General features: G+C 42.0%; 1 protein-coding gene across 3 annotated transcripts; it reads left to right on the forward strand.

The window, feature by feature from the left end:
- The first annotated feature begins 1,068 nt into the window (after positions 1–1,068).
- On the forward strand, positions 1,069–4,819 carry LOC125197932 (receptor-like protein 50). Of its 3 annotated transcripts, XR_016134882.1 has the most exons (4): positions 1,069–1,465; positions 1,581–1,755; positions 2,193–2,457; positions 4,541–4,819. XR_016134882.1 is itself a non-coding variant. In XM_089063430.1 (3 exons), exons 1-3 carry the CDS (start codon positions 1,349–1,351, stop codon positions 4,543–4,545), a joined length of 387 nt encoding a protein of 128 aa, XP_088919556.1. In that variant the 5' UTR covers positions 1,069–1,348; the 3' UTR covers positions 4,546–4,819. The 3 variants fall into 3 exon arrangements, 1 of the variants encoding a protein (XP_088919556.1); XR_016134881.1 differs by having other exon boundaries at positions 1,069–1,755; XM_089063430.1 differs by lacking the exon at positions 1,581–1,755.
- Positions 4,820–17,748: the final 12,929 nt, after the last annotated feature.

Raw genomic sequence — 17,748 nt, forward strand, 5'->3', positions numbered from 1 at the left:
GGCTTCTTATCTATACTTGTCACCATAAATAGCATTGGCCCAATCTCTCTCCAATAAACACTCTAAATTAATTAATGTACAACATTCTAAATGTGCTGCCATTTAAGCAGAACGGTCAGACAAAGTGTAGTTTATGGAGTATTGATTTAAAATAAGTTGATCTCCCTAGCAAGGGAAAAATAGTTCGCGAAGAAAAATAAACAGTTATCATATAAGGTAAGTAAAACCCAACATTGTAAAAGAAGGAAACAATGGAAAAAGGCCTTCATATATCAAGAGAGGCCTTTTCTGGCTTATGTATGTAGTACGAAGGAATTTTTATAGTTGATCATTATTTACACCATATTTCAGATTCAAAGTTTGAAGGAGAGTCTCTTTTATATTATTCTTTTTTTTTTCTTCACTTTATTATCATTTGTTCAAAATACATGTGAAAAAGCAAACTTTTCATATTTAATTAGATAGAAGGAGTATGAATTTGATCTTATTTCACAATTGAACTATATGAGAAACAATGCTCCAAAATGTAATTAAATTAGTATGAAATGAATAAAATATCTCAAATTATGGAAAACCACATGACATCCTTTAAGACATTGCAAATTTTTCTCCAATTAAGACTACTAATGTTTCAAGATCCATTATTCCAAAATGACTGACCTAGGGAAGACCTCAAATCAATTGCTAAGTCTTTCCAATTTCATAAAGCAATGTAGGGATAGGCAGCTAGTGCGGAAGCGTGATAAATTTAACTAAAGATTTTGAGAAAGTAACAATAAAATTGTTGTAATGTATATAACCGTGTTTGTGGAAATTACAATTATGAAACATAGTTGTGTCATGATCATGAAGTTTTAAAAGTTTTAATCGTGTTTGTGGAAATTCCTGGATTAGGACATATGAACCTCAAGTCAACTCAATATTGCAAGTTGTAACCCACTTCTGTCATTGTGGAATTTACATTTGGTTGTCTTTATTTATTAGTGTTGCAAGTTCTGATCTTAGAAAGATATCCAAGTGAACTGCGTTGTCTATTTAAACCCATATTCACTTATCTTCATTTGTATACACACAAAACAAAAAGAATTATCAATATCCTCTTTCACAATGCTTTCAAACTTCTTTTTTCTCATTTTTATACTAACTTCGTCCTGCACTTTCACTGCTCATTCATATAACAACAAATGCCTTCGTCATCAGGAAATCTTGTTGCTTCAACTCAAGCATGAGCTGATCTTCAATTCTTCTCTTTCAACAAAGCTGGTGCGATGGAATGGAAGTGTTGAGTGTTGCTTGTGGCATGGTGTGGAATGTGATGCTTCTGGCTACGTCGTGAGTTTGCAGCTCAATGATGAGGCCATTTCTGGTGGGATTGGGGATTCGTCGAGTCACTTCAGATTTAAATATCTGCAGAAGCTTAACCTTGCCTACAATGACTTCAACTACACTCATCCCATTCCAAGAGGTATTGGCAATCTGACTTGTTTGACACATTTGAATTTGTCAAATGCTGACTTTTATTGGTTGGTTCCTTCTGAAATTTCATCCTTGACGAGATTGGTTAACCTTGATATGTCCAGCGACTTTCACAGCGATCATAGCCTTGATCTCCCAAATTTGGAGATGCTTCTCCAAAATCTAACAGAGCTTTGAGAGCTCTATCTTGATGGTGCCGATATAACTTCCTTGCAAGAAAGGAAAAACTGGGGCCATATTATATCATCTCATTTACCCAACCTCACCTCTTTGATCTTGGTTAGTTGTGGTCTTTATCCCCCTTTCTCTAAATCCTCTTGGAAACTTCATTCCCTTTCTATTCTTCGACTAGATCAGAACTATCTTCCAGGGGTAACACTTGATGACTTAATCACTAATTTTCCAAGCTTGGCCACCTTGACTCTTTCTAGCTGCAGCTTAAACGGTTGAGCTAAGAAATATATATTGTCTTTATTTTTTTATGCAGTATATCATTTATCTATAGAATTTAACTGGTTGAGCTAAGAAATAATTAAGATGTTTAAACCCTTCCCTATTTAAACCCACATGCACATATCTTCATTTCTACACAAATAAAAGAATTATCAATATCCTCTTTCACAATGCTTTCAAACTTGTTGTTCTTCATTTGTATGCTAACTTCGTCTTTCATTTTCACTGCTCATTCTTATAATATCAAATGCTATCGTCATCAGGAAATCCTATTGCTTCAGCTCAAGCATGAGTTGATCTTCAACTCTTCTCTTTCGGCAAAACTGGTGCGATGGAATGAAAGTGGCGAGTGCTGCAAGTTGCACGGTGTGGAATGTGATGCGTCTGGCTACGTCGTTAGTTTGCAACTCGATGGTGAGGCCATTTCTGGTGGAATTGGGGATTCGCCGAGTCTCTTCAAATTTAAATATTTGCAGAAGCTTAACCTCTCCTACAATGACATCCACTTGACTCTTCCCATTCCAAAAGGTATCGGCAATCTGACCTATTTCACACACTTGAATTTGTCAGATGCTGGTTTTAGTAGACAGGTACTGTAACGCCCCGGAAATTTAAAACCCTAATCTTAGAGCCCTAGAATTTATTGTTGATGACGTGAAGTCGAGAATGCTTTAAGTGCGGGAGATGAGTCTATGTTGAAAGTTTGAAAAGTCAAACTTATTGATTTGATGACGTGGCATGTGTTTTATTTATTGATTATGTGGCAAATTAATTGTTTAAGGGTGAGTGAGGATGTTAGAGAAAATTTCCATAAATACTTGTCACCCTAATTCTTGAAATTTTCGAACCCTAGCCCCTTGTGAGGAGGATTTCTATTTTTCCGGATTTAATTTAATCCTTGGGATATTTATTTAAATTAAGTTCTAAGAGCCAATTATTTCCTTATTTAGAACACAAAAATCGAGCCCCCTTATTTCTTAGTGATTTTCGAAAATCACTATAGTTGGAAGGAAGGAATTTATTTTATTTTATTTGATCCCTTACTCGATTTCCTTCCATACCTAGAATATATTTATTCTACCAAATCTTTCCATACTTCAAGAGATCTTACCTTACCTTATTCTAATTAATATTCAAAAATCCATGCCTTATTTAAATAGGCATAAAAATCGCCTACTACTTTATTCCATGGAGGATTTTCCTTATTTTTATTTTGCTCCATAATATCTTATTCTATATGGAAAAATACCAAAACAAAATCTTGGCTTTATGGAAAGCCTTATTTTCGAAAAATAGGGGATATTGCCATCTCCTATTTTTGTTAATTTTCCTTCTCTACTTCACCCTATTATTTTATTCTATTTATTTACAAGGCAAAAGATCTTACCAAATATTCTATTCTTATTACCTAAAGATCTCATTGGACTCTATAAATAAGAACCAATCTCCAACCCTAGCCCCCATATTTTCGAAAATCCCTCCCCCTTGTGCTCTCTCAATTTTCTTCCACTTTACTCCATAAATCCTTCATCTTTTGAGAAGAAATCGAAGTTTAATCCGTGGATATTGAAGAACCAAGTCTCCACTTTATTCCTACCGATTGATTTTCTCTAAAAAGGTATTTTCGTTTGAGAATTTTGTAGTTCTTCTTCTACCTCTTCTTTTCTTTTTCTTCCAACCGGTTTAATCGGTGTTCTTGAACCTTCATGCATATTAATTGAGAGAAAAGGGATAAGAAGGGATATGGGAACATGTGTGTGTGTGTGTGTGTGTGTGTGCCGAGTGTGTGTGTGCCGTGTGTGTGTGTTATGCGTGTAGTGTGTGTGTGTTGAAGTATGTGCTTGATGGCTAAATACTTTTGTATGGCATATGACGATAGATCTAGGGTTGAGACGCTAAGAAATATATGCATGATAAACACGACTTGAAATTAGTAATTCTTGATGAGTGTAACTCGAAATCTCTAAGTTATGAAGATTTAGGTGAATCGTTGGGAAAGAGGGAAGTAACGAGACATGCATACGTTAAGAACTATAATTGAACCTAATTTGTGAATATGTGTCTATGTGAATCTAAAGGTGAACCCTCGGTTGCGAAGCCAGATAACGGAAAAGCGAAACTACTTGAAATCTAAACAGTCGAGGTGGGCTTTACTCTCAAAAACTCTCTTCTATTTTGTCAAAGATAATTATCGGAGCTATAAGGGTGGTTTAACTGTTATGCCATGCCTATGTTTGTTTGATTGCGATTGATGGATATGTTATACGAATTCGGGTATGAGTATGGGCCGCAAACCCTACCAGGCTGTGTACACGAGGGGATCGTGAGCCGCCCTTGCTAGTCGGCCGGTCTCGTGGGCGAAAAGTGTGGCCACACTTTCGTCGCACATGGATATGATTGTGATTGTGGAATTTGATGAGAAAATGGGAGATATTTGACTGGCCAGTCTATGAAAATATATTTTGTGATACTCGTGATACTTCTTTTATAACTGCTTAAAACTCGAGTTCACTTAGTAAGGGTGGCATAACTTTTAAATAAAATGTTTTGGCAACGAGCTCACTGAGTATTTCAAAATACTCAGCCCTGCATGTGTTTTCCTTATGTGCAGGTTGAATGATGACGAGCGGTGGCGGGTGTTGAGAAGCTTACTTAATGAATACGGATATGTTGAACTTTAGGTGTAGTTGTGTCACCATACATAGCTATGCTTTTCTCTTGGTCGTTTTCCGCTAAGTTTTTGATACTCTGATATTGTTTCGGCTGAATGGCACTCTTTCTTCCGTTTTGAGGCCTTAGTATTTATTTGGTGATTCCACTTCGGATATTATGTCGTACATTTAAGACCCTTGAACCATTTATGATATCTTCGTTATTTTCTCTTTTTAAATCTCTAGGTCAAGTCTTTACTATTATTTACTCTGATGTTTTCTCTCTCTAAATGCAACCCTAGCCTATATTTATTTCGTTGGAGTCGGTTGGGTAGCAGTTCGCCACATTTATTGTACCCTAGGAGGGCGGGCTGTTACAGTTGGTATCAGAGCCTCAGTTCTTTCCGCTCTGGACCCAAGAGTCTTTTCGAACCTTAGGTTGTCTTTGTAGTCTTGTCCTTAATGAATTAAAATGTGGAAAAGCTCAACACCGCAACTCGTCTCATTCAACCGCAAAGAAAGAGGTACTAAATATTTTGTGATTTATGTTTGAAACTCGATGCTTTTGGAAACATTGTGAATGGGAAGTGACGTTTTCCTAATGATGATATGTTGAATATGAGAACTTGTGAAAGCATGCCTTACGTGTCGAAAATGTTATGAATACGAAGCGATGCTTCCCGAATGATGATTGTTCAAATGTATGTGAGAACTTGTGAAAGCATGCCTTATGTGCTAAGAATCTTGTGAATGCGAAGCGATGCTTCTTGAATGGTGAATTGTTGAATGTTGTGTGAGAATTTTGAAATGCGAATGTGATTGTTTGGGATTATGTTAGATTGTTGTGATGCCTAGACTTGGACTTTCGAACCTAGTATGCTTTAGCGAACGATCGCAGCGCTTGAACCAACTCTAGAAACGCGAAAGAACTAGCTTAGGGCCGTTTGCGTATGGGAAGACTCGACGAACCGAGAACGGAAGATGCACGAATAGTTGTCTTACGAACGATAGCCTTGAACGCGACGTTACCTTCGTACCACCATCTTTGGCTTTTACGCTTATCCATCCTTTTCGCAGCACCACTTGGAACCATACGCTTTGTTATCCTTTACCACCTTTGTGACGGTGCTGACTTGTTCCTTTTCCCTTTTTTCCGGATGGTTCAACCTTATCACGCTGATAAGGCTAATTTCATGCATTGGTTATGTAGTGAAAAACATCACATTTCTGCTGGATCTAACAAGTTTTGTTAAGCCAGGTGTGTGTGTAGCGCTAGATCCAGGAGATGCTGGAGGAGGATATCTAGCGAGGAGCAGGAACGGAATCACGAGGAAAAGCTAGAGGAAGGAAGCCAAAAGCTGAGGGCAATCAAGTCAATCAATACCTCGCTGGGCCCCACCTCGAAGCTTATAAATAAAGGAGTGCGCAACAAGAATGGAGATCCGTCACACTCCACACACAGTCACGCTCTTAGCTCACACACACTAGGGAAATGGGGAATTGGGGGAGGTTTTCGTTTTCGTGAATTACGTATCAGTGCACCACCGTCCCTTGAGGGCGAAGAAACAATTGTTCTCTTAATTTCTGTTTACTACTCTGTTCCGTCTCGAACTTCACGTTTGGAAGTCGAGCTTGTTGTTTTGTTGCTGGATTAGTTTAACCGTTCTGTTTACGTTTGATTTGCCTTGATGAAGTTGGATTTCGTGTTGATTATTATGACGCTTGCTATTTTGGTTTGTTTATTTGAGATGTTCTCTTGAATTTGTTGCTGAATATTTTAGGAGATTCGAGAATCGTGGTATTGAAGTTGTGTTCGGTTGGATTTTTGTTCGGATGCTTGGATCCGGAGTGGATTTAGCATCCGAAGTGTGGATCTGAACAGGGGAGGTGAAATTTGTGCATGAGATTATGGGGATTTTGTTCTGCTTGGTTTGCTTCGTCTAGCAGTTTAATTTCCGTCGTTGTTTAGTTTTCTGTTAAGATTATGCCTCCGATCTACATCTGAGTTTGTTTTTCTTGATCTCTGCATTTATTTGTGTTCGTTGAAGAAGATGAAGTCATTTTCAGTTGATGCTTTAGTTAGTTAGGCTGCAGATTCGATTCTGTCCGTACTTACCTTTTTCAGAGTTTGGTCCCCACTTGTTTTAATCTCCTTGGTCTAGAGATGTTCGTAGAAGTCCCAGATCTAGTAGTTGATTTGATTTAGTTCTTATACATAATTCATTTTTTGCCTAGATCTAGCAGTTAGCATAGCATACTTTATTTCCAAATTCACTTAGTTAAATTCCTCAACCCAAAATATGCGTGGCAGCAGCCAACCCAAAAATAGTTTCCAAATCTCTATGCATGTACTATACGAGTCCATCTCTGTGGGATCGATCCCTACTTCCCTGTGCTAGTTTAGTATCTGTGGTTGAGGGTTTTGAAGGTTTGCTTGCGTACCAACGACCAGACTTCCAGTCTTGTGAGTCTCTAGACCTTGTGATCTAGTTGATTTACTGGATCTAGGAAGTGTGTAATTAGAAATTGATAGGATACAGCAAGCAAGAAATCAACTCTTCAAATGGCGCCGTTGCCGGGGATGGATGGCGTAGTTTGTTTATGTGTTTAGAGATTTGGTGTAAATAGTTTTAATCTTTTGAATTTCGCTTTTGGCAGTTTATGAGCAAGGGCTCAAGGTCAGGAATCTGGAGCAACCCATCTTGGTCAAGGAACGTGCAGTTGAAGTGGCAAGTTAAGGAATCAACATCCGCCATAACTACCAGATCGGGGTTGTCAACTGTAGATCCATTTCCGTTTGAATCAGGGAGTGAAGAAGAGTGGAATTCATCGGGGAAAGAGGATTCACGGTCGTCGTCAGAAACTGAGCATTCGGAAAGGGAGGAAGAGGAGTCTGTAATGGCAAACTTAGTGGACCTAGACCCAGAGATTGGTTCGCTAACTGCACATCTCGACGGAGAGCCAGCTCATGCCATAGTGTCAAATCAACGTCAGCGGTCTATTGAGATCAAGACGAATGTGCTGGGCGTTTTACCTACATTCTCTGGACGGAGGAATGAGTGTCCTTATGAGTTTTTGAACGAGTTTAGTAAGCTATGTAGCATCCAGAAAAGGCCTAACGAAACTACCGAGGAGGACTATCGCCTGCGAGCGATTCCATTTGCATTGAAAGGAGAGGCAAACACTTGGTTGCTGAGGCTTCCACCTGACTCGATCACCACATGGAGGGATTTCAAATTGGAGTTCCTGGACTATTTCTTTCCGTCCAATAAGACAAACGCTTTGAAAAAAGAAATTCAAGAGTGTAAGCAGGACTACGATGAATCTTTAAGCCAATATTGGTCTCGGTTTAAAGGCCTGCTTGACGCTTGCCCAAATCACAGGATGACGGAGGCTGAAACATTTTATCTATTCTACGAAGGGGCAAATCCTGAGTCCAAGGACTTAATGAATTCCTCGAGCGGGGGGAATTTCACCAAGAATAAGGCAAGCGAGGCACGCGAGATTCTGGGAAGATTAATCGACGCGAAGAAGGCGTATGACTGCCCGCGTGCTATCATGAGGAGAAGCTCCGCGAACACAGTTAAGGAACGAGAAGGAGAAGAGGTTAGAGACAGAATAGATCGACTGGAGAAGGCACTGCTAAATGCCATTGAAAAGAAAAATACCCCTGGGTCGACTGATAAGGAAAAAAACCCAGGTCAAGAGGAACATCAGCTTCAATTTTACAATAATCCCTCACTCGATGGAGATTTCCAAGCTCAAGTGAATGCAATGGGGAATTGGAATCAAAGTAATCAAAATACCAACTGGAACCAGTGGAAGATTAAGGAGGCACCATGGAGGGACAATCCTTGTTTCAGATGGGCTGAAGGGAACCAACAACCACAGTCACAACACCCAGGTCCAGCGGAGAACCAGCAGACATGGCCCAGCCGGAATCAGGAAGGACCACAGCATAATTCTAACTGGGCAGGGAAGCAGCAAGAGGGGCTGAACAACTGGAATTTCCGTAACCAAGGGGATCAGCATAACTGGAACAACAGGAACCAGAGCAACCAAGGGAATTCTTATGTGCCACCGCATCAGAGGAACAATTCAGGAAACAATCAAAATTTCCAACAGAGTCACCCAGGTCCAGCAACCCAGTACAACAATAATCAAGGAGGTCAGGGAAATTTTCGCCAGAACCAGGTGGTTGGAACCAATCAAAATCAAGGATTTAATCCCAGTTCAATTCAAGGTTTCCGACCACAGCGGAATCTTGATGACATGGTGCATGACCTGGTAAATTTCCAACAACACATGCAGAATAACATGCAGGCTAACAATGACGTGGTGCACAAAATTCAAGATGCCCAGCAGGAGCAGAAGTCTGCCATGGACATGTTGGCAAAGCAGATGTCCCAGTTGGCCACGTCGCTGAACGAAATGCGGGGAAATGAAGGGAAATTGCCTGCCACTGTCAAACCACCAGACCGAGCAAATATTAGTCAAATTACCTTGAGATCGGGGAAAGGCTATGAAGGACCGAAGCAAGTGATAAACGAGGAGACACCCTCACAGATGAACGGAGAAAAGGGGAATCAGAAGTCTCGAGGAGATGATCCTGGACTCAGAGAAATTCCTATACAGGATGACCTCCAGGAGGGAGATTTAAGGGGATCTATGCCTCGACTAAGTGACCCATTTTTCCTTGATCCAGAACCTGAGTTGGAACTTAAAGAGGGAAGCAGGGAGACAGGTGCAGCCCCAGCAGGGAGTTCCACGAATGCAGTAAAGCGACCCAAACCATTCCCATATCGAGGAGAAGCCAAGAAAAAGAAAGATGATACTGAGGACCTTGTGGAAATATTTAGTAAGCTGGAGATTAACCTACCCTTTTTGCAGGCTCTGAAAATACCCACCTTCAGCAAGTTCATCAAGGAATTCATAGCAGGAAAAACCAAACCTGATGGGAAGATTGTTATAGGAGAAAATGTATCCGCCGTGATACAAAAGAGGAGGATGCCGTCAAAGTGTACAGATCCAGGTATGTTCACTCTTCCTATTTCTATAGGTGATATTAAAATTGAGCATGCCATGTGTGATCTAGGTGCTTCGATAAATGTCCTACCGCTGTCAATATATAAAAAATTGGTGGGAGTCAGTTTGGTTGATACTAAAGTAGTGATTCAGTTGGCCGATAGAACATGCATCTCTCCTGAGGGAGTATTGGAAAATGTCATAGTCAGAGTGCATGATTTCCTATACCCAGCTGATTTTCATGTGATAAAAATGAGGGGTAATGAATCTGCTGAGTCTAGTGGGGTGTTACTGGGGAGACCCTTCCTTCGCACCGCGAAGACTGTTATTGATGTGTTTGATGGAACCATATGCCTGGACTATCATGGGGAGAAATACACCTTCAACATTGAAGAAGCTATGAAAAAACCGCTTGATGTTGAAAACTTGCATGTTGTAGATGTAATTAACCCCCTAGTCCAAGAATATCTTGAGACTGAACTAATGCAGGAACAGTTTGACAATTCGGAGCTGAGCCAGACTGTAGAAAAGGAGGTGACAGGATGGTGTGAAACTTTTTTCACACAGGACTTGACAGATGATCAGATCAATGAAGCGATCATGGCATTCTGCCACCAGCCACTATCATTCCAATCAGCCAGATCTGTTCAGGAGAAGAGCCCAGACGAGGGAGCGAATCTAGAGGAAATGGCGCCAAGAAGTAAGGCGGAGAACCCTTTACCTCAGGAAGCCATCACACCGAAGAAGGAGTTGAAAACTTTGCCTGAAAATTTAAAGTATGCATACCTGGAGGAAGGAGAAACTTGTCCAGTGATAATTAACAGCCGCTTGACTGAAGACCAAGAGAGTGCGCTGCTGGAAGTAATAAGGAGGAACAAGAAGGCCATAGGGTGGACACTTTCTGACCTAGTTGGAATTAGCCCTGATCTTTGCATGCACCACATCAGACTAGAGGAAGGGGCAAAGGCTCGGCGTGATCCACAAAGGAAACTGAATCCAAACATGAGGGAGGAAGTGCTCAAGGAAGTTCTGAAACTACTGTCCCTTGGAATCATATACTCTATTCCAGATAGCGAGTGGGTCAGTCCGGTTCACATGGTACCTAAGAAGTCTGGAATACAAGTGGTGAAGAATGACAAGAACGAGTTGGTGCCTACTCGACTGGTCACTGGATGGAGGATGTGCATTGACTATAGGAAACTAAATGAAGCCACCAAAAAGGATCATTTTCCTTTACCATTCATTGACCAGATGCTAGAGAGGCTGGCTGGTAAACAGTATTTCTGTTTCCTCGACGGATATAGCGGTTATTTCCAGATTTTCGTGGACCCAGAGGACCAGGAAAAGACCACATTTACATGCCCTTTTGGAACTTATGCCTACCGAAGGATGCCATTTGGTCTATGTAATGCACCAGGTACATTCCAACGTTGTATGATGAGTATTTTTTCGGATCTACTAGAGGTATGCATCGAGATATTCATGGATGATTTCACTGTATATGGAGGCTCATTTGACACTTGTTTAGCCAGCCTTGACCTAGTGCTGCAAAGATGTCAAGAGAAACATCTAGTTCTGAATTTTGAAAAATGTCACTTCATGGTAACTGAGGGGATTGTTTTAGGTCATGTGGTCTCTGAAAGAGGAATACAAGTGGACAAGGCAAAGGTGGAAGTGATTGCAAAGCTACCTTACCCTACAAATCAAAAGGAAGTTAGAGGATTCCTCGGTCACGCAGGGTTTTATCGAAGGTTTATCAAGGACTTTGCAAAAATTGCGCAACCACTCACTCATTTGCTGCACAACGATGTGGAGTTCGAGTTTGATGAGGGATGCAAGAGGGCATTTCAATTGCTCAAGGAGAGACTAGTGTCCGCACCAATTATCAGGGCACCGGACTGGAATCACCCTTTTGAGATAATGTGCGACGCGAGCGATTTCGCTGTGGGAGCCGTCCTAGGGCAGAAGATAGATGGGAAAAACTACGTAATTTTCTATGCGTCCAAGACACTAAATCAAGCTCAGAAGAATTACGATACTACGGAGAAGGAAATGTTGGCTGTCGTCTACTCGTTCGAAAAATTCCGCCCTTATCTTCTTGGGTCAAAGGTTATTGTTTTCACTGATCATGCAGCAATAAAGTACTTGCTAGCTAAGAAAGAATCAAAGCCAAGGCTAATTCGATGGGTCCTACTTCTACAGGAGTTTGATTGGGAAGTAAGAGACAAAAGAGGAACAGAGAATCGAGTGGCTGACCACTTGAGTAGAATTCATCAAGGAGATACGGACGAGGCTATTCCCGATGTTTTTCCCGAAGAGCATTTGTACTATATGGACGAACCACCTAGACCGATAAGCTGGGAATCTGTCTTAGTTTTAACCGGTCCAGGAGAATCTGATCGAGGAAAGCGCGTACGTAACGCAGAACCATGGTACGCAGACCTGGCAAATTACTTGGTCACGGGAGAGGTGCCAAGTTCAGAGGAAGCCTCCCGGGCCCAGAAGATGAAGCTTAAAAGCGAAGCCAAATATTACTTCTGGGATGATCCTTATCTTTGGAAGATGTGTGCAGATCAGATAATTCGACGTTGCATTCCTGAATGGGAACAAAGAGATGTACTCCATCATTGTCACTCCTTGGCGTGTGGAGGGCATTTCGGACCAAGGAGAACCGCAAGGAAAGTTCTAGACAGTGGATTCTACTGGCCTACATTGAACAAGGATGCCTTTGAATACTGTCAATGCTGCGAAAGGTGTCAACAGACAGGGGGAATCTCGAGACGAGATGAGATGCCCCAAGTGCCCATAGTGATCTGCGAAATTTTCGATGTTTGGGGGATGGATTTTATGGGCCCATTTCCGTCGTCGTACGGAAATGCTTACATATTGGTCGCTGTAGACTACGTTTCCAAATGGATAGAGGCGAAGGCTACGCCCACTTGTGAGTCTAAAGAGGTGGCCAAGTTTCTGAAGTCAAACATTTTCAGCAGATATGGAGTTCCTAGAGCGATTATCTCAGATCAAGGAACACACTTCTGCAACCGCACTATAGAAGCGCTCATGAGGAAATACGGCGTGCATCATAGATTGTCTACACCATATCACCCCCAATCGAATGGGCAAGCTGAAGTCTCTAATAGGGAGATAAAGAGTATTTTGGAAAAATCAGTTAACACCACAAGGAAGGATTGGAGTAAACGCCTTGACGATGCTTTGTGGGCGTATAGAACTGCTTACAAGACACCAATCGGGATGTCACCTTATAGGTTGGTGTTTGGGAAAATGTGTCACTTACCCGTGGAAGTGGAGCACAAGGCATACTGGGCCATTAAGGAAATGAATATGAAGTCTGTGGCATGTGAAGAAGAAAGGAAGCTGCAATTACAGGAGCTGGAGGAACTACGGCTAGAGGCATTCGATTCAGCAATGTGGTACAAGGAAAGAACGAAGCTCTGGCACGACAAGAACCTCCGGGTCAAGGAACTTCAGGTGGGGCAGAAAGTACTTCTATTTCAGTCCAGACTCAAGCTAATGCCAGGGAAGTTGAAGTCAAAGTGGGTAGGTCCATATACCATCGTTGGCCTCCGCGCACACGGAGCAGTGGAAATCCAGGGAAGTGCTCCTAACTCGGTCCCTTTTCTTGTTAATGGCCATCGATTGAAAGTCTATAGGGATAATTCTGAGCTATGCGTAGTGGAGGAAATACCACTACGTGCGCTCTCAGTTATCACTTAGCCAGACAAAGGAATATTCTCGATAAACTCCTGGGTCAAGAGAAATGTTTATGTTTTTACACGCTGACCCAGGGGATTCGAGAATATTCAAAGGTAATTGTACATAGTTTAATTGCTTTAGAAGACAAAGAAAATCCAAACAAAATAAAAATTCAAAAATTTCCAAAAATATTTTCGAAGACCCAAACTCAAAGGGGGTTTATGTCTCGTACTTTAACCTTGACCCAGGAGTCTGGGGTCTTCATATTTTTTTAGGTCGCGGTCAAGGGAATCAATTAGAGGAAGCTGAGGAGGCCATGCCAAGTGAAGAGGTGGAAGAGCTTAGGAAGGAGGTGCAGGAGATGAGGAAAGAAGTGCAAGACGTTAGGAAGGAAATGCAGCTGATGAGGAAGGAGATGATGAAGGAACTAGGTGGGGTACGAAAGGAACTCAATGGGAGTCGGGAGGAAGTGAAAGGTCTGAGCAGCAACGTAGCAGATTTGGCCACGAAATGTGCCAAACAAAGTGAAAGAGTGGCGGAAGCTGTGGAGATATCTACGCGGATGTTGAAATGGCTGCATCAGACGCTTCCCTTGACCCAGTCGAAGTCGACTCCTGGGTCAAGTGGCGAGGCACAGAAGATCATCCACAGCAGTCCCTCGATCAAGCCATTCCAGCAGTTGACCACCCCGACTATTCCCGAGAAAGTTCCAAATCCACCGAGGACGAAAATGCTAATGAGGAAACCAGGACTCGATCAAGCTGCAGAAGGAAAGGAAGAGCTGGAGCAACCAGCGAAGAAGAAAGTGAAAACAAACCGCCCCAGTGTTCCACCACCGTCTGGCTCTCGCGGGAGCCAGCCCCAGAAATGAGCAATTTCCCCAGACCAAGTAAATTTTAGTTTTTGTGTTTCTTTTTCTGTGTTTTATTTCCATGCGTTGCTGTGTTTTATGCTATCTTCTCCCACTTAGCCCAATGCTTGGTCTAAGTGTGAGAAGTTCTATGTTTTCTGTTGGTTTGTTCTTCTCCCACTTAGCCCGTTGCTCGGTCTAAGTGTGAGAAGTTGTTTTTTTTTAGAATTGTTGTTTATTTCTGCATTGAATTCTCTTTTTCCCCCCTTCACGACGATGGCTTGAGGCCAAGCTTGAGTGAAGCGGGAGGGGGAGAGGAGTCAATGCAGTGTTATTATGCTTTGAGGAGTCGTAGGTCTAGGGGTGTGTCGCATGAACTAGTGGATATAATACGGCAGATTCCCTTAGGGAGAGCAATTGAAAATAGGAGGTATTCCAACTTAGAAGCCTGATTCTTTAGTAAGCCGAACCAATCTGAATGAAGCGAGAACGATAGTAAATGCCTTTACTTGCTCAGTTGTGAAGCCCTACTCTAGAGGTGAGTTATAAGCCTGTGATAACACTTAGAGCTAACATATGTCAAAAGTCTGCCACTGAATGCTGAAGGAAAAGAGAAGAAAAAAAAAATATAAATAAAAAAGGGGGAAAGGAGAAAATATATAATCATAAAATCTGGAGGTATAAGCTGGACGAAGTCCAGAGGAGGAAATAAAAAGAGAGAAAAAAATCAAGGAGGTATAAGCTGGACGAAGTCCAGGAAATCAAGGAGGTATAAGCTGGACGAAGTCCAGGAAATCAAGGAGGTATAAGCTGGACGAAGTCCAGAAAGAAAAAAAAAAAAAAAAAAAAAGAAAAAAAAGGGGGATAGTGACGGAGGATAGAAGGAGGAAATTCTCATAACCCGAGGCTTCAGTGGTTTGGCAATAACTTAAGAGAGAATCGGTCCTAACATCCCTGGTAAGGAATGAGCGATCGAGTGAATCTAACAATTGGGGAAGTAACAGGCTATCTTGACGAGCTGACAGGTTGGCTAGGTAGAGGGGAGAAAAAGGCCTATTTGGAGGAGTGCAGCCTGTTGGATTGATCTTAATCTTGTGGGGACGGTTGCCTAAAAGTTGAAACCAGTTCATGCATATGTGTTTATATGTTTTCATCCTATGTGATTATGTACTCTTTGTTTTAGTGTCTAGCTTTGCCTCAGTTGTGTCTAGGTGTAGGAGTTTTGTCTAGAGTCTGTAGAGTCGGTCAAGGGGATAACCATGCTTGAAATTCGCCTTATTCTTCTTTTCTTCTTGTCTTTATACTTGAGGACAAGTATGGTTTAAGTGTGAGCAGTTTGATAAGGCTAATTTCATGCATTGGTTATGTAGTGAAAAACATCACATTTCTGCTGGATCTAACAAGTTTTGTTAAGCCAGGTGTGTGTGTAGCGCTAGATCCAGGAGATGCTGGAGGAGGATATCTAGCGAGGAGCAGGAACGGAATCACGAGGAAAAGCTAGAGGAAGGAAGCCAAAAGCTGAGGGCAATCAAGTCAATCAATACCTCGCTGGGCCCCACCTCGAAGCTTATAAATAAAGGAGTGCGCAACAAGAATGGAGATCCGTCACACTCCACACACAGTCACGCTCTTAGCTCACACACACTAGGGAAATGGGGAATTGGGGGAGGTTTTCGTTTTCGTGAATTACGTATCAGTGCACCACCGTCCCTTGAGGGCGAAGAAACAATTGTTCTCTTAATTTCTGTTTACTACTCTGTTCCGTCTCGAACTTCACGTTTGGAAGTCGAGCTTGTTGTTTTGTTGCTGGATTAGTTTAACCGTTCTGTTTACGTTTGATTTGCCTTGATGAAGTTGGATTTCGTGTTGATTATTATGACGCTTGCTATTTTGGTTTGTTTATTTGAGATGTTCTCTTGAATTTGTTGCTGAATATTTTAGGAGATTCGAGAATCGTGGTATTGAAGTTGTGTTCGGTTGGATTTTTGTTCGGATGCTTGGATCCGGAGTGGATTTAGCATCCGAAGTGTGGATCTGAACAGGGGAGGTGAAATTTGTGCATGAGATTATGGGGATTTTGTTCTGCTTGGTTTGCTTCGTCTAGCAGTTTAATTTCCGTCGTTGTTTAGTTTTCTGTTAAGATTATGCCTCCGATCTACATCTGAGTTTGTTTTTCTTGATCTCTGCATTTATTTGTGTTCGTTGAAGAAGATGAAGTCATTTTCAGTTGATGCTTTAGTTAGTTAGGCTGCAGATTCGATTCTGTCCGTACTTACCTTTTTCAGAGTTTGGTCCCCACTTGTTTTAATCTCCTTGGTCTAGAGATGTTCGTAGAAGTCCCAGATCTAGTAGTTGATTTGATTTAGTTCTTATACATAATTCATTTTTTGCCTAGATCTAGCAGTTAGCATAGCATACTTTATTTCCAAATTCACTTAGTTAAATTCCTCAACCCAAAATATGCGTGGCAGCAGCCAACCCAAAAATAGTTTCCAAATCTCTATGCATGTACTATACGAGTCCATCTCTGTGGGATCGATCCCTACTTCCCTGTGCTAGTTTAGTATCTGTGGTTGAGGGTTTTGAAGGTTTGCTTGCGTACCAACGACCAGACTTCCAGTCTTGTGAGTCTCTAGACCTTGTGATCTAGTTGATTTACTGGATCTAGGAAGTGTGTAATTAGAAATTGATAGGATACAGCAAGCAAGAAATCAACTCTTCACACGCCCTTATGCGAAACCGATACGCTAAGAACAGAGACTTTCCGGTGGAGCGCTTTAGAGAGCTAGAATGGGACGGAGAGCAGTTCCTTCTGAACTTCGTCACCGACTTTTATGGTCATTGGCTGGACGCCTACGCGTATGGAACTACCCATCACGAGGGAATCATGCGACTTATCCATATCCTACCTTCCCCTTGGAGCGAGTGGACCTCTCAGGCCTCAGTATCCTACGTCTGGTTTAGTCCGCCCAAGTATACGCCTCGAGGAGACTTCGTCGGCCTTATGGGAGTCTTACTTCCGGCCATGTCTACTGCCGTTGATGGACCTCCACTCCATCCGCCAACGCAGAAGTACTCGCCAGGAGCAGCACGCCGGATGAAGTATCGCGATGATGAGGAACCGCACGTTGCCCGCGTTCCCCGTAGAAGGACCCTTAGGATGCGCGTTTCGGCCCCTCGCGAGATCATAAGAGAGGCCGGAGAGATGCTTACCTCGATTCCTTAGCCCCTTAGCGACGAGGAGGAAGACGAGGAGATGGGACAGTTCGAGAGAGGAGAGAGTTCGAGCGCCGAGAGCGTCGGAGAGTCGGGAGAACCCGAGGAGGACGAGAACAGAAGTGGCTAGTGCTCAAGTAGCGATTTTGTTTTCCCTTCCCCATGTTTTTTTTGAAATTTTAGAACCTTAAATTTCGTTGTCGTTTTCGCAATTTCTTTGCGCTTCTTTTCTCATTCATTGTACCAAGACCTTTTGAGATTTTTATAAAATTTATGGGGAATTCGTACCTTTTGTTCTGTTGTTTGCCGAAGAGCCGTTTTCACTCTTTTCCCCATTCTTATTAAGTGAGCATCATTGCTCGT

The sequence above is a fragment of the Salvia hispanica genome, chromosome 2 (genome assembly GCF_029641045.1).
Source record: "Salvia hispanica isolate PSC_SH4W2 chromosome 2, Shi_PSC_v1, whole genome shotgun sequence".
Lineage (NCBI taxonomy): Eukaryota > Viridiplantae > Streptophyta > Magnoliopsida > Lamiales > Lamiaceae > Salvia > Salvia hispanica.

Excerpts from the sequence above, each read along its gene's own strand:
- LOC125197932 (XM_089063430.1), top strand. The coding sequence starts at position 1,349 with ATGATGAGGCCATTTCTGGTGGGATTGGGGATTCGTCGAGTCACTTCA. Across the intron at positions 1,466-2,192 it reads CACTCATCCCATTCCAAGAG|GAAATCCTATTGCTTCAGCT; the intron begins GTATTGGCAATC and ends TATCGTCATCAG.